Source organism: Cyrtonyx montezumae, unplaced genomic scaffold (genome assembly GCF_038088225.1).
Source record: "Cyrtonyx montezumae isolate F1298 unplaced genomic scaffold, pur_monq_1.0 scaffold_2, whole genome shotgun sequence".
NCBI lineage: Eukaryota > Metazoa > Chordata > Aves > Galliformes > Odontophoridae > Cyrtonyx > Cyrtonyx montezumae.
The window spans coordinates 41,177,390-41,193,321 of NW_027071936.1; the positions used below are offsets into that span (position 1 = coordinate 41,177,390).

Sequence of the window (15,932 nt, forward strand, 5' to 3'; positions counted from 1 at the left end):
GTGGACACGATTACATTGACAAAGCTGTACATCATGCTACTATGACTAAAATATCTGCATGATTCAAACAAGGTACTGGCAGAATCTAAAAAGACACAAGAGTATTTTTTATGACATAGATGCAAGAAAAGCAGTGCTGATGGCAAAAATGTAAGGGTATACATGATAAGATTTCATTTGAATGACATTTGATCAAGCTCCTTTAAGCATGAACAAAGAAAATACGCATGCAGTACAGGATGTCGTTAAAATGGTAAACAGTTTTGTCTGGTTTCCATAGAAATACCAATTAGCAATGTTTTCCATCAACTAGGATTTTGTTTCTCTTACATTAACAGTTTTTAAATTATTTTAATCAAGTATCCCATCTACAGAAAACACAAAATGGCAGTCAGTACCCAAACGTTACATTCTTTTATGTTTACTGCAACCTTAGAAATTAAAAAGCAAAATCCTCATGCTCAAGTAAACCGTTGCTGTCTTGTCATAATACACTGCTTTTAAACAATAAACTAGTACTAAATATGGAAATTCCTTACACAAAGCTTACAAGATAATTACTGAAATTCAGAAAATACCTGAAGACATTTCCGTAGATCTACTGTATTTAATTATTTTTTCCAATTGCTCCCGGTTCCTTTTGCTGAACACCTTTGCATGAACGACCTCTTCACAGTGTTTGCTTTTAGTGCTTTTGCAGGGTTCACACACACTAGAAGCACTTGCACTTTCATAACCTTATGAGAGGAAGTGGAAAGAGAAATTAAAAAAAAGAAAGTGTTTTCTTACTTTCATACATAGATTCAAGGGCCATTTCTAAACATAAAACACCAATTATCTTTCAGATCTTCTTTTGTTTGCTGAAGTGATACAACAGCACTAAAATCTCAAGGACTGCAGCACTACACATACACTGGTACTGTCCTTCTCATTCTAGACCAATTCTGTATTTTACAGAAACACCTCCCAGTAAGTCATCTAGCTAGAACATGAAGACTTAACGAAGACGAAGTTTATCTAGGCAGCTTAGTTTATCTCTTATTGCATCTGTACCCAGTATGCACTCAAATCAGGACTCCAAATAATTTATGCTTTTATTCTGTGAAATACTCAAAAACTTTAGTGAAACTGTGTCACATAAAAATGAATTCATATTTCTGTAGCACGTTTTAACAACTTATAAATACCACCTATGGATAGTAAATTCTCTAGAATGCAGAGACTATAATCCAACTGAGTTTGCCACAGTGTATAAGATTATTTGCAGCCTACCAGTATTCTTAATTCTGCCTTTCAGCTGAGAAGAACTCTTCCTCTTAATCTTCGATTTGGGTGTTTTATCTTTTGATGCCAAGCTTGCCTGAGCTGAAGCTTTTCTAGATTTAAATGTCTTTGTCACAGTAGTTGGGTCAACTGGATCAGGCATGCTACTAAAACTCTCCACAGACTCTTCATCGAAGTTTCTTCTCCTGCTTGTATCAGGCTGATTTTTATGACCAGAAGCCATGCTCTGTACTGAAACTGGAAAGCCTGCTTTCAGGTGAGATTGATCATCTTTTTTTACTTCCTGACTATCATTAAGCCACGTCGACCTTTTTTCCACTTCATCTTCAGGTTGTCTATGACTCCTTCCATTAAAAAGAAACAACACAATATATTACATCCTGGTTTCTCGGACAGAAACAGTATGTATTGCAAATAGTTTCATCTATAGTGTAAGACATCTGCCTTAGGTACTCAGTCATCAGCTGAACACTGACATTTAAAAAACATGTAGCAAGATCCCTTCCAAATGAAAAACTGACAGCATCTGAAGAAGTTCACATCTCTGACTGATTGCAACATGAATATACTTATGTTCCTTGAGTTACTCTAAAGTAGTACTATAAAACACCCTTAAAACAACATTAACCATCACCTACATTTGCATTAAAAAAATATCACTTTGAAGCTATGTATCTCCTCTTCTTAATTCAATTGCTCAAGTTCAAAACAGAAATCTTCCTCCACAGACAAAAAAAACCAAAATAAATCATAAAACTACTCCAACACTGCATTTAACCTCGGAATATTCCTGAAATAATACATCACTTAATATACAGAAAACAGCACAGAAACGGAAAAAAAATAAAACAACCCACAAACATACCATCATAAGAATTAATTTACTTTAAGTTCCTGAAAAGAACCCTATCTCTATGGGGCTTGAGACAGGGTGCAACAACAGTGATTACAGGAGAGTTGCACTGTGACAAAACATACCATTGGTTTTCTGCTCCATTAGGGGAACTGCTTTCAAAAGGTTTGGGGAATGCCATATACTCGTTTTTTCCAGAAGCATTATGATCTAGAGGATGCTGCTGCTGCTCACTGCTTTGTGGGAAACCACTGTGTGCAAAATCTCCAAAACCAGAAGGAAACACTGGATTGTAGTTTATGCCTATAAAATAAACAAGAATGTCATAAGTTACTACATCATTTATCTGTGCACTGTAAGTCAAGTCTGCGACACTGCATGGCACTGTGTAACTCTGAAACAAACAAAAAAAATACATGTTGGGAAAATAAGAAAAAACTCTCGCTCTGAAAACGCTGCAGTTATGAGAATTTATCTTAAATGCAGATTTCAAACATCATTACAAGTTACACATCTTAACCCCATCAACACACAGATGAAGGCAGTTCAAGAATACTCACTCCTACAAGACAGGTAAAAAAATCATAAGTTCCTAAAAACCAAACCAAAACAACAACAACAACAAAAAAACAGTTCTGTGTGAGACTACCAGTTCTTCAGCAAACAAGTTCACAGGAAAATTCCAGCAGAGCAAGTATTCACTAGGCCAAAGATATAAGGCTTACTTTAACATTAGAAACTACATGGAAGCACCAAATTAAACATAATTACTCTCCTGTGCAGATTCTGTGTAATTTAAAATATATTCTAGAACAGAAAATAAATATAAGATACATAGCTGGTAGCTTTCAGATCATATTGATTTTCTGAAAAGGCTCAAAGTCCAAGCACTCCACTCCAAAAGATACAAACTTCTGCTGATTTAAATACTGTTTAAGAATTTCAAGGACTTCAATTTCATTCTGAAGAACGAGCCAGAGTTGCATTAAGTTAACATTAAATGAGGGAATAGAAATTTATATATCTATTACATTTCATACTTGCAGTAATACTCACCTGGAGCAAATGAAGAAATATTAGTAAATCCTGGTATATTTAACAGGTTCACAGGCTGTGGAGGAAAGCTGAATGGACAGAAAACAGGAGATGGAGGCGGTGGAGCACTGCTGCCTCTCTCCTTTCTTGATGGCTTCTCTTGACACTGTTCTTGCTGATGCATTAGATCATTTAACATCTGTTTCAATCTTGAAAAAAAAAGGAGGAAAAAGAATGCTTCTATCAACTCTTTACGGGCCAGTTCAGCCTGGTTCCAGGATCAATGGGGGCAGGGGGACCCATGGACTGATGCCCCAGGAAAGGGAAAAGGACAAGGACATGGTTTAATTTAAACAGCACAAGAGAAAATAACTTGATAGAAATACAATAACCAGCAGGATGGTAGCAGTAGATGGTATCATGAATGACAGCACCATGCAAAAAAAAAATCACAACTTCACTAAGAGAGCTTAACTGCACCAACCAGTGAAGTGAACAGTTCTTAAAACTGACATTCCTCAACTCAATAGCAATTGTAGTAGTAGGCAAGCACAGACACCAGAAGTGCCCTTGATGTTCGGGTTGACAGAAAACTTTAAATCTATACTCAGTAATTCAAGCTTTATATTTTGCCTCTCCGTGTAACCATCACCATTTCACCCACGCAAACTACGTTTGTGCTGTTATTTAATCCTGAGCAACAGACACACACAGTCTAAAATCAACTGATCTGTCACTGTAGACACATTCACAGAAATTAAGTGTGCCTGTGAGAATGAAAAAAGTAAATAAAATCACTCAACAAGGAGAACGCAGCTTGGAAAAAAAATTAAACAGAAACCACAGAAGATGTAAAATATTTGCAGCAATTGCCATTAGAATTACTTTAAAACATTATGCTAAAAGGGCTAGTAACTACATATCACTTATGGAGCATAAAATAGAGAAGAAAATTTTGAAATCTCATAGCATTAAATGAAAGTACTTCTGTTATTATTTATTTTCTTTAAAAAGACAATTTTTCAGAAGATGTTAAGAAGTATATTCAAATGGAGCATTACTATGTACAAATTATGACTGAAAAATCTAAGCAAGGACAAAGTTTTTCCAACATCTTTCCATTACAGTTAGAATTCAGAATCTTGCTGGGTAGCCTGCCAAAAACCAAAGGCACATACTGAAGCATTTCAAATAATAAAGCCAAATCCCAGTACAAACCTTTGGACATTATTCTGCTGCCAAGACAACTGAGTATAACACTGGTTTAACTGATGCATAATAAGATGTACTTGAGAAGATGCAACGTTATTGGGCATCATATTATAAGGGCTTGCAAGCAAAGTCTGTAGAAAACAGGAGAGAGTCTGTGGAAAGAAAACAAATAACAGAGACCAAATTATCAAAATTAGAAGTAATTGCTAGAAAAATTTTGGAGAATATTGAGTCAGAACATTAAGTTAACTGCTCTTTATGCCTACCTGCTGATCTTGCATTAAAGTCTGGCAAATACTAACACTCAGTTCAAGTTGTTTCTTCAGCTGATTGATCTGTTCTTGCCATTGTTCCTTTTCCTCCACATAAGACAGTTCAGATATCCACCTGAAGTTTTCCTGTCGTCTCATACTGATGTTTTGCTGCTGCCTAGTTTTAGACATTGGTCGGTAATTCCCATCTGCTGAAAGAGGATGGCAATTTTTCCACCTAAGGCAGAGAAGGATCAGAAAGCAGAATGAGAACAAAAACTAGCATTTCAGACCTTTCCTTTTAGGGATGCTTCAATTATTGTTTCAGTTGTAGGTAGAAGCAATAAACATAATACAGTAAGAAGCACAGCTTCCAAACGGAAGGTCTCTGTGTTAGTTCTGATTAAAATTCTTTTTCCTTAATCAAAACAATAGGAAACTACTACTAATTTTCTGACTCGTCAATTCTGAAGAGACAGCAAAAAAAATTCATGTAGGTCACCTTCTGCTACACTGCCTGAAACAGAACATGAGGAGCTATGGAGCAACACAAACAGGAAATTGAATAGCAGGCAACATTTAACACACAGGAACACAGAATAATCAAAATTAGTCATATACATTGTAGCTACATAGGCTAAGTCAAGAAGATGCCACTGCACGCATCTCACTAGCAATCTGCCTTGCATTTAGTGCAGCAGTCCTTCCACAGATACAAAAAACACCCTGACAAGCGTTAAATAAACAAGTAATGCCACTTACCTATCCTTATTTCCTTTAAGAAAATACACGCTTTCTGGTATTTGGTTATTGGGATATGCAGAAAAGCTGTCATTCATACTTGGCACATCTTCTTCTTCTTCTGCCTGATCAAGTCCATCAGAGAGATAACCATCTTCATCTGCATCCTCTTCATCTAGTGCACACTGGGTAGAACCTCCCCACGTAGCCATTGTCCTGCTGAACATTGAAAACGAGAGGTGTTAGGGAAAAACTTAAACAAACAAACAAAACCTATTCTATGGCAGACTATTAAAACAACCTACTGACTACTGAGTACAAGTCTACCAATTAACCAAGATGCAACAAAATTCATTTCAGTATTATAAAACAGAAAACTAAACTAGTATTCTTCGGATATCAGAATAATTTAGTAAAATGTCAAGCTGTTTTGGAAAATTGCTCTCTCTACAAACGGTGTAAAGATGAGGAAACAATATTCCACGCATTTGGCATTTTCCATGCATTTCTCTCTTCCTCAGTGAGAGGAAATACACTTTAAACAAATAACCAACCATACAGAATTGGGTCATTGCCAACTTGACTTTAGAAGTCAAGAAATCCATCTATTCAAGAAATCCATTATTGTCAGACCATCATCTGACAATTCTCAGAAAAAAATCAGAAGTAACTCAAGACCGAAACCTCATAAAATAACAGAAGCACACAATGACAGCAAAGAGCGACTCATGTTCTTACTTCTCTGTCCTGCTCTGCTGGGGAGTACACTGAGCTTCTGACCCCTCACTTTTAACAGATGCAGCAACAGTAGATATTGTTTCTGCCAGTTCTCTCCTCCTCTGATGCTCAGCCATTAAAGCTTCAAGTTGTTTTCTTCTCCATCGCAATTCTTCTCTTAGAATTTCATGTCTTCTCATCTCAGACCATAACTGTTTCCAATAAAATGAAAGGCATCAGTGTACAAACAAAATTTCATCATTCGATACTATACTGACATTTTTGTCCGGGCACTGGTATTAATCACATTACAAATGCACCCAGTAATAGCCATCTATTCCAATTTAAAATTTAAGAAGGTAATTAAACAATAGAGGATAGTTACTTTTTAAAATAACAAAATAGTGTATGTTTCAGACACTCTTTAATCTCACAATTAATTTCAAATGTTAGCCAAGGAGCAAAAAAATCTTTTTATCAAATACATTATTACATAATGCAGTAAATGTGACCATTTATGCTCACTTAACAGAGGAAAAAAAATCTTCCAGGAACACGAAATACAGTTTAGCACTATCAATATTTACTTCTTTCTAGAAATGAAGTAAAATTACATACACTCTTATCATGGCTTCTACTATACTCTCTCCATATAACATGTTATTTTGGGTACTTTAAAGTTTCCTATAACTTTTTTCCTTTTTTATTTTTTGTTCTCCATATGAAGTATCAGAATATCAAGTATGAATTACCTCATTGCCTACTGGTACAGATTCACCAAATTCAAGTAAAGGCTTGCCAGCTGCGTTACACTCATTCATGGCTGGAGTTGAGGTTGCTGGTGCAGCTTGTCTATTTGCTGGGCTGGTACCCAGGCCAGCAGACTGAAAGAAAAAGCAGAATGGAAGAATAGCCTAACTTTCTAAAATTTACAATTCAGGCTTTTTGAGACAGTAGAAGTATTTAGTACTCAGTGAGAACCTGGATTTTAAAATTCATTAAGTACTTACTTCAGAGGTTAGTCAAAAATTGTTTTTAATCTATTACTGTATAATGCTGTAGATAAACAGCATTGACCATTCACTGCTTATTTCATAGAAAATTGTCTTTAAAGAGTATTAAAAAAATGTACAGCACTGCAGTTCAGTTTGAATACAGCAAAATGTCAATGTTTATGAAATGCAATATTGTTCGACAACAGCAGAACCTGCAAATAACAAGTGGAGATGCAGTGACTAGCAGACAGAGCAGACAAATTTCAATCTAAAAATACCACAGAAGGTCCTCCATTTTTGAAAACTTTAATATTACAGTTTTTGAGGACAAAGGACCATGAAACTACAGTTTGATACAGCAATCGCCGAGCAACAACTTCAACAAAACTAGATATACAGATCTTTTTTCTAGCTTTAGAAATCCAAATTGTCAGTAATTGTGTTCTACTGTCAGAAGTTTTTTAAATCAAGTTGTTTTTTTTTTACTTGGGAAAAAATGGTGTGAGAAGTATGTTTCATTGTTCAACAGCCTAAGAAAGCAAAGAAAGTCTACCTACTTGAAGGTGAGGACAAGCTTTCTGTAACACTTCAATTTTTTCTTGAATTTCCATCAGTTTTCTTCTTCCTTCTTGTAACTGCTTAAGTTCCTGCTGCTGCTGCTGCAGTTTAGCTTCATAAAACTTCTCTCTGCATGGATACATTACCCACATATTACTTGGCAAGAAGTCATCTAAAGTAAGATTCTGCTGTCCTCAGACAAAGACATACCTTGCTTTTTCATTCAGTCCTACATCTTTTTGTAGCTTATTGGTACTAACTCGAACATTATTTGGTTGTTGCTTCGTCTCTTCCATCTCACCCAAAATGTCACCCATGGTAGATGCATTTGCAGTCAGTACTTGAGGTTCTGGATCATCATCCTGAAAGGAAGTCAGGAAAGCAATAAGACTATTTTCAAATTGATGAAGAGAATATAAGTGAAGCAATTTGTTTTTACCGAAAAAATTTTACCAAAGCAATTTGTTTTTCTTAACTAAATAGTCTGAACAGTCTATCATTCAAACTAAGATAATTTAAATTATCTTAACTAGATAATTCAAAGTTATAAGGCTCAAACTGTTAAAGCTATCAATATAAATGCAAAATAACTCTTGCCTCAATTCTGGGAGTCTGAACCACTTGAACATCATTTTATGCCAGTGATTGAGAAGATAGAAATACATTAGCACATCAAGAAAAAAAAAAGTGATAGGAAAACAGAACAAAATACAACTGAGGTGAAAAACAGACTCTTAATTACTGTAATAATAATAACATGAATTATTACTAGCTTAAAAAAAACAAACTCTGAAAAGTGATTTTTTTTATATTTTAGAAACAATCTTTTCCGTGGTTCTCTTAACCACATTTTTATTGTCATAGCCTTTCCGAGTTCTCAACTGAATCTTAAGATCTTGACTTGTAGCCATAGAACTCTTCTTTCAACACAATCTTTCTGAATACAGAACCTGCTGAAGAAATCATCATTGCCTAAGTGCAACATAACCACACAGATCTACATACAGCACAATTATTGAGTGCAAAGGTTCAAAATTTTAAAATATGAAGACTGAATATATGTTTCTGTTTTTAATTTTCTGTATTCTCATTCTGATTTATAACAGTAGACAGTTAAAAATCTCTGTAGTGGTCTTAAGAAACAAGCCCAATCAAGATGCTGGGAATTTTGACAGCCATGTCACCCTGAAATAGCTATACACTGTCTATACTGGTAGCATCATTAAAAAAAAATGTACTAAGACTGATTTTATAGCTCTCATATAAAACCTTTACAGTCTGTCATACACAGACATGAAATCAGATGGTGCTTTAAATCTCAGTTTTTCATAGATGCATTAGATTCAAAAAAGTTCATTTTAATAAAAATTATGAATACTCAAAAGACATTCAAATTAAAAGCACTGACAAATTTATAGCTCTCTCAAGATCCTTAATAAACAAAACATTCCCAAAACATCTCGGCTCTTGCAACACTTCAAATACATCTGAAATTCTAATCATATCCAATATAACATTGCAAAACATAGGATTCCAGAACTAAAATGAATATTCATTATAAGTTTTAAACCATAGCTGAAAATTATTTAAAGAGTACTGCACTTCCTATTGTGTTTTCTTTTTACAGGCTTTTTTTGTTAATAAATACTTTATCTTGGCACTGGATTTAAGGTTGTTCTTGTCTTAGATCAGCAACCCAGGAAAATTCCAGATTTGAACTTGGTGTCACCATCAACTTCAGACAAATCAACCACTGTCTCCTTTTTCATAGTGAATTATGTATAGTAGACTAACAGAATTCTTCCCCATTAAAACTTTCGCATTACATGAAACAATGAGTGTTACACGCATGGATTTATAGTCATAGTATACCTGCACCATAGCAGCAAGGTTTTGTAACTGTCGAAGTTTCTGCTTAGCAGCCATAAGCCTATTAATCTTCTGCTCAAACTCAGCATCTCCTGCAACATCACCCAGGCTGCTTCTGTGACTAGACATGGAATCTTCACTGGCTCTGTCCTCTTCCACTTCATCATCTTCACCTTGGGGTAGGTCAGTATCTTTGTCATCCTCCCTGTTATGACAGTCTGGAGAAGTGGAGAGGGAAGAATAAACAAAACAGTATCTGAACACTACTGAAATGGATAGTTTTATTTAAGTACTATCTTCCAGAAAAATATCAGATTACTGTTTGAGCACTTTCAACAAACTTCTCCAAAATAGACAATGTTGCATGTCTATCAGAATTGTGTATGCGCTAAGACCTAAATTATTAGAAAATTTCAGAACATACCTAGAGTAGAAGACATTTTCAGAGTCCTTATATTAGCAGCAGATCGATTGTTTATTTCACAGTCTGTATTAAGATGTCTTCCATCTCTGTTATTAGTTCCACACTGTACATTTGAGTTGCTATTTATTTCACTCCAACTGCTTATTCCTTGAGGATTTCTAGGGTGAAATTCATTACTTGTGTTAACTTCTTAAGAATCAGTATTGATGGAATATTACTTCAGCCATTTTATTAACTCACTTCTATAAATACGTCTTTTAAATTCCTAATCCTTTGTAATAGAAATAAAAAAAATCTCCTAAGAGTCACTTGCAAAATTAGCCTAGATGTTGAGAATTCTCAATGTCCGTCTCTGCTATAGACTGTTGCTAAAATAAATAAAAATCAGAAGCAGCTACCAATCATCTCCCTACTCAAGCTGCAACAGTATCAATTTACAAGAGGAATTCCAGGTCTACATTTACATAATGAGCTTTGCATGATTCATAACCAAATTAGTATTGATTTCAGCAGAGATGCACAGATGCACACAGCTATCCTTTTACTATAGCTCAGAATGCCTCTATACACTGAAGGTTGTTTCTGCTTGAACTTCCTAGCTCTACAGCTGCCCATCTTCCAGAGGAATTTCACACACATTTCAGTACTTGAATCTAAAGCGATTACATTTGCTATAGAATAGAATTATTACTAACCTGTCTAAGCTACATAAAAATAACATTTACAATAAGGTTTTACAAAAATTTAATGTGAAAAATGGATTACTTCTAGTTCACTAAAATCTTTCAATGCTTCAGGAAAGTTATGACAACTTAGTTACAAAGACTTAAGATGACAAAATATATGACAACCTAATATTTGTAACTGGCTGTGGATCCCCATGTTCAGAATCACTTCCCGAGTCTTCCGTTTCTTCCTCTTCCTTAGTGTTTTCATTCACAGCATCTGTCATCATATCAGATGTCTGCTCATAGTAGTGAACTAGCTCACGTAATTCGTTCAGTCTCTTACGAACCTCATTTAGCTTCCTGACAAAAAAAAAAAAAGAAAAAAAGAAAACACCAAGCCAGTATTAATTAAATCCACAGAAACTGAAAAAATAGATAGGTATATTTATAGTTCTTAAAGTTTATGGTAATTTTTCTAACTGTATAAACTCCTGCTTGAAGCTAAGCAGTCATTTACTGTCTCAGACCATTTACTTAAGTGGTCCATTAAGTAAATTAAAGTATCAGTTTCTTAACACAGAACTTACTGAAAAACGCCTAAAACTTAATGCTAAAAAAGATTATAGAAACAAATATTTTTTTACTGAAGCTTTTCCGTTGGATTTAGATTGTCGTCCTCTTCACTCTCATTCTGAGAAGCCAGGGAATCAGTAGGATAGGGAGCAGATGCCAGACTATTTGATTCACCATTGATAACAGTTACTACGCCTACAGGAGCAGAAGCAGCTGAAGTTGTACTTCTTTGGTCAATACTCCTTTGAGGAGAACTTGAAGCTGGAAAAACTACAAAAAAGAAACATACCTCCTGAAAAAAACCTGCAAAAATGGAACCTACCTAACCAAATTACATTAAAACATAACTACAGAAAATTTTAACAGCATTCAAAACAGCAGTTAGTTCCTTCTTTTCATTGGGGAACAACAACTTTTGTATTAAGTTTCATGACAGGCAATTCCAACAGAAAGTAACAGATAGGTTCTGTAAACAATACTTAAGTCAGTTCTTTTTAGCTTTATCAATCATAAGTGGAAGTTTTCAAGCTATCAATATGCACAGAGTGGCTAACTAAGGGCTTCTAAGGGCTAACTTATGGTTGAATTGCTTTTGATGAAATTTTAACATTTTAAAATGTTTAAATGTTAAGAGTTCTAATAACTTTTTTTTTTCCCCAACTAGTAAGCTCTTGCAGCCACAGGCTTCAGAACACAGCCTTGAGATATGCTAGCTTTTTCCAGCTATATAAAACCAAATACACACAGATTATACATGTTAAATATATGTAAGAAGAATGGGTTTTAGACATGTAAGCATCAAACTAGTCTGTTTTTCTACAGAAGCATGCCAGAGAGACTCGTTCCTTTATCACACTACCCCTATAATCACCTCTCACCAATTTCCAGCTACAGAACAAAGTTTCAAGTGGGACAAACATAGGTCTAGTAACAGAAAGCTGTAACAAATGGTAGGCCCACATAGGAGACTTAAAGAATAGGATAATCATCCAAGGAACAGTCCAAAACATTCAATCCATTCAGACAGCTGATTTCCTCCAGTATGACCTGAGATCCAAGTACATCTGACAAGCGGATAATTCCTTTGACAGTAGAAAAATCAAACTGTACTATCCTGTAGTGTTATTAACAACAGAAGTACATAAAAACAGAGGTACTGTCATAAAATTCAGAATGTTCACATTCTGACTTGTGGAGTGCACCGTATGAAGTGTGAAGTGCTGCTGACAAGCCCGTCTTGAAAAAAAAATTCAGTCACACAACCTCAATTCAGTTGCAACAATGTTATAACAAGACCCACCTATTTTGCTTGTCAAGCCCTCCCACAAGTATGAAATACTTACTCCACCAAAAAGCAGTTATGTAACATCACCCCATCACAGCTTTATCATCTTCTACAGTGATAATTCATTAGCTAATAGCGAGGCCACCTTAAAAACATATACCCTGCATGTTTTTAAAGCCATACTCTTGAAAATGGGTAATTCCATTTAAATATACTTACAGGAAGAATTATTTAGATGTTGGTCACGAAGCGTATGAAGCTCTCCTAACAGTTTATCCATTTTTTGCTTTTTCCCCTGTAACATCCGCATCTTGTTGAAAAGCTGTGCCTTTTCATCTGACCGGTGTTCAGACACTGAAGAGTTTCGGCTTTGCAAAATCTCTCTGGTAAGTGAAAGACTTTCTGCTTGCCTTCTATTGTCTGGTACAGACTGCGTCTAAAAAGAATAACTTTGTTTCATTCAAAGCACTACAGATAAAAAGCAAAATAAATTCTAATAAACAATAAGGCCTCTTACAGACTTGACAGGCGCAGCGGCAGAACAAAGAACTTTATTATATAGGTAAAACAATATTGAAAACATTTCTATGATATTCCAATTGTATATAGCATTAAGATATAATTAAACCAGACTTTCATAGAGAACTGAGACAAAGTGTGGATCTGTTAGCTAATAAATAACCCTCAGAAACACAAAGATGCTGAGCTTGCAGGTCTGGAGAAACTCCAATTACTCCACCAGCAAATGAATGAAAATACAGAAGACAAATACTTAACTGTTCAAAAGAATAAGAGATAATGGTAGAACTTCAGAGTGCAACAAAAAGACTGACCTGAGAATCATGAAGTTGGTTATGAAAGCGCTGAATTAAGTCAATTAATTCTTCATTTAATTCTGATGTAAGGCTTACTCCTGAAACACTACCTGTTGTCTCTGTTACAACTGGGAATGAAGAAAAAAGGAGAAAAAAATGTAAATTCTTCAGAAAAACAAAATAAAGACCATTTGATGAAAATACTTTGTTCTTGTTATGTCACATGCTGTTATAGCTGGTAGCTAACAGGCTCAAATAATTTTCTTCATCCACAGCCAATAATTCACAAGAAAAATCAAGCATAATTATTTATTTTTGTCCATATATCATGATGACATTATATGTTCTAGTAACAATAAAGTTCCACAATTTACAAATATACAAACATTTAATTTTTTTTTCCAAGTTGAATCTGAATCGTTGCATTTCCTGTCCTTGCTGAAAAATTAGAAGTCTAATTAAGTCAATACTAACAGTAGTAAGCTTACCAAGACTGACATAAATGGAAATAGAACACAACTAAAAACAAGAAGAATTAAATAAAGTCATAATTTACAGTAAGTAGTCCCCATTTTCTACCTACTTCAAGAAGAAGGAGAGTTTTGTGTATCTCAGTAAAAAGGAAAAAAGATTCTATCACAGTTATACTGTTTTAAAGCACATATGAGAAAAGCAGTTCCTGGAAGCTGTTTGAGAAAGAAACAAGAAAATCCCTTTTCAAAGGCACTTGCAGCTTTTGATCCTGTAGTAGCTTCCTATAAACTCTCTAGCACCTTCTCTGCTTCACTTCTTACACCAAAATCAAGAGTTTTCTTTGGTAGTTCTACCTTCTTGCCTATAGCATATTTAATCAAGGACAGAAAAAGAGCAGAAGTTTTTTCTGTGTACACAACCTTAAAGAAGGGGTTTTTTTGTAAAATGTAGATATCAATGCTTATATTTCTACAAATATGGCTATTTAAAACATAAAAAACAAATATAGTAAGAACTACTTTTCTAGCTTGCCCTCTAATTAAGTTTAATGACGGCTCTTATGAGGAGAGCAGCCCAAATACAAAGTTGCTTCATGCAAAGACACAATATCTTAGGACCACACAAATCTGGCTGCCCAATTAAAAAAAAAAAAAATTAACAGCATTTGTGGAGAGGTGGAAGGAAGTATGTTACATGCAAAAAGTTGCAGACTCCTAACATGACATGGCAGAACAATTCTTAGGGAAAATAAATAAATAAATAGGATTTTACAGGTAAACAACAAATCAGCTGTGTTGTTTTTAAATGACTTGCCATTTTACAATGTCCTTTTTTTTAAATCAAAGCCCTGCAGTAAGATTTCATATAATTATTAAGGAACTTTTAATATGTATTCTACAATTCCAGCTTTAATCGTTTAATCAGCAAGTTAAAACAAATATTTGAGGTGCTTTCATACCAGAATCATCCACAACAGCAACTGCTTGCTCTGCCTTATGCTGCAAAGCAAGAAGAGCTGCTTGTCTTCCTTGAAGAGCCTTCAATTGTTCCTGCTGCTGTAGCATCCTTTTCAGTAAATCATGCTGCTTCTTCAAGTTCTCCAACTCCTCCTTAGCTTCCTGTTGAGGATCTCTGGCCTGAAAGATACAGAACTGTTTTACCATAACGAGAATAATTCATTTGTAAAGTATTGTTGTTACAGATGTCAAAATAAGCAAGAATGTAACTTAATCTAAGTCTGGCAAGAGTTAAAAGATGAAACTGATCCACTTTTAAGATAGTACTCTTCAGTCCAGGAATTTTATACATAAAATAAGAAAAAAAAACCCTATGCCATCAAGGTATGCTCACCACTCTCAAGGTTAAGTTTTCTTTAGAAATAGTCAGCTACCTAATATGCCCCAAAGACTAGTCTAAGCATCCCTTTGTCCTCTGAAGAATAAATTCATAGCAATACATTAATGTAACAATGCTAAAGCTAAGCAACATAAGGCACAGTATCATTGGTGTTACAAATGACACAAGATTTAGAATATTTACCAACTTAAAAACTAATTTAAGTAGAAACTTTTTGCAGAGTTATCTTCTACTGTGTAACATTTACTTTTATACACTATATTTTTGCCATAGACAATAATCACCACAGACTTGGGTACATCAATTTTAAAACAAAACATGCTCAGAACTGCCTCTATAACGTATTTCCAGCACATGGAAACAGATCTGAAGGAATGAAAGTACATTGCACAGTTAAAATACATCAGAGAAAAGTTACTTCCCTCAGCCCACCTTAAAAAATAGCTGGAAAGCATGCCTTTTTGTTGAGAGGACAATATAATACAATATTATGAACATAATATTGAAAGTATAATAATCTTTTCATAATATTGCTGATTGCTGTGGCCACCCTCAGCAAGTTTGCTGATTATAAGAAGTTGGGAGGATTGGCTGACACACCGGAAGGCTGTGCTGTCATTCAGCAAGACCTGGACAGGCTGGAGAGCTGGGCAGTCCGAAACCAGATGAAATTTAACAAAAGCAAGTGTAGAATCTTGCACCTAGGGAGGAGTAATTGCACGCACCAGTACAAGCTGGGGGATGAGCTGCTGGAGAGGAGCTCTGTAGGGAGGGACCTGGGTGTCCTGGTGGATGACAGGTTGACCGTGAGCTAGCAGTGTG

The 15,932-nt window shown here is 35.1% G+C and overlaps 1 protein-coding gene across 8 annotated transcripts in view; it reads right to left on the reverse strand.

Moving 5' to 3' along the window:
• The window catches only part of PCM1 (pericentriolar material 1), a 43,172-nt gene that overhangs the window by 13,253 nt on the left and 13,987 nt on the right, over positions 1 to 15,932 (reverse strand). For 6 of the 8 annotated variants that reach the window (XM_065736973.1, XM_065736981.1, XM_065736980.1 and 3 more), the window contains 18 exons: positions 14,713 to 14,890; positions 13,299 to 13,408; positions 12,685 to 12,901; positions 11,252 to 11,450; positions 10,791 to 10,967; positions 9,940 to 10,097; positions 9,519 to 9,733; positions 7,857 to 8,008; positions 7,646 to 7,775; positions 6,846 to 6,977; positions 6,115 to 6,305; positions 5,398 to 5,595; positions 4,651 to 4,873; positions 4,391 to 4,536; positions 3,194 to 3,381; positions 2,263 to 2,440; positions 1,273 to 1,628; positions 579 to 737 (listed from right to left, as the gene is read on the reverse strand). In XM_065736973.1, the coding sequence (XP_065593045.1) occupies positions 579 to 737; positions 1,273 to 1,628; positions 2,263 to 2,440; positions 3,194 to 3,381; positions 4,391 to 4,536; positions 4,651 to 4,873; positions 5,398 to 5,595; positions 6,115 to 6,305; positions 6,846 to 6,977; positions 7,646 to 7,775; positions 7,857 to 8,008; positions 9,519 to 9,733; positions 9,940 to 10,097; positions 10,791 to 10,967; positions 11,252 to 11,450; positions 12,685 to 12,901; positions 13,299 to 13,408; positions 14,713 to 14,890 (3,307 nt within the window). The remainder of the gene's footprint in view (positions 1 to 578; positions 738 to 1,272; positions 1,629 to 2,262; positions 2,441 to 3,193; positions 3,382 to 4,390; positions 4,537 to 4,650; positions 4,874 to 5,397; positions 5,596 to 6,114; positions 6,306 to 6,845; positions 6,978 to 7,645; positions 7,776 to 7,856; positions 8,009 to 9,518; positions 9,734 to 9,939; positions 10,098 to 10,790; positions 10,968 to 11,251; positions 11,451 to 12,684; positions 12,902 to 13,298; positions 13,409 to 14,712; positions 14,891 to 15,932) is intronic. The other 2 variants (XM_065736974.1, XM_065736977.1) reach the window with 1 other exon arrangement.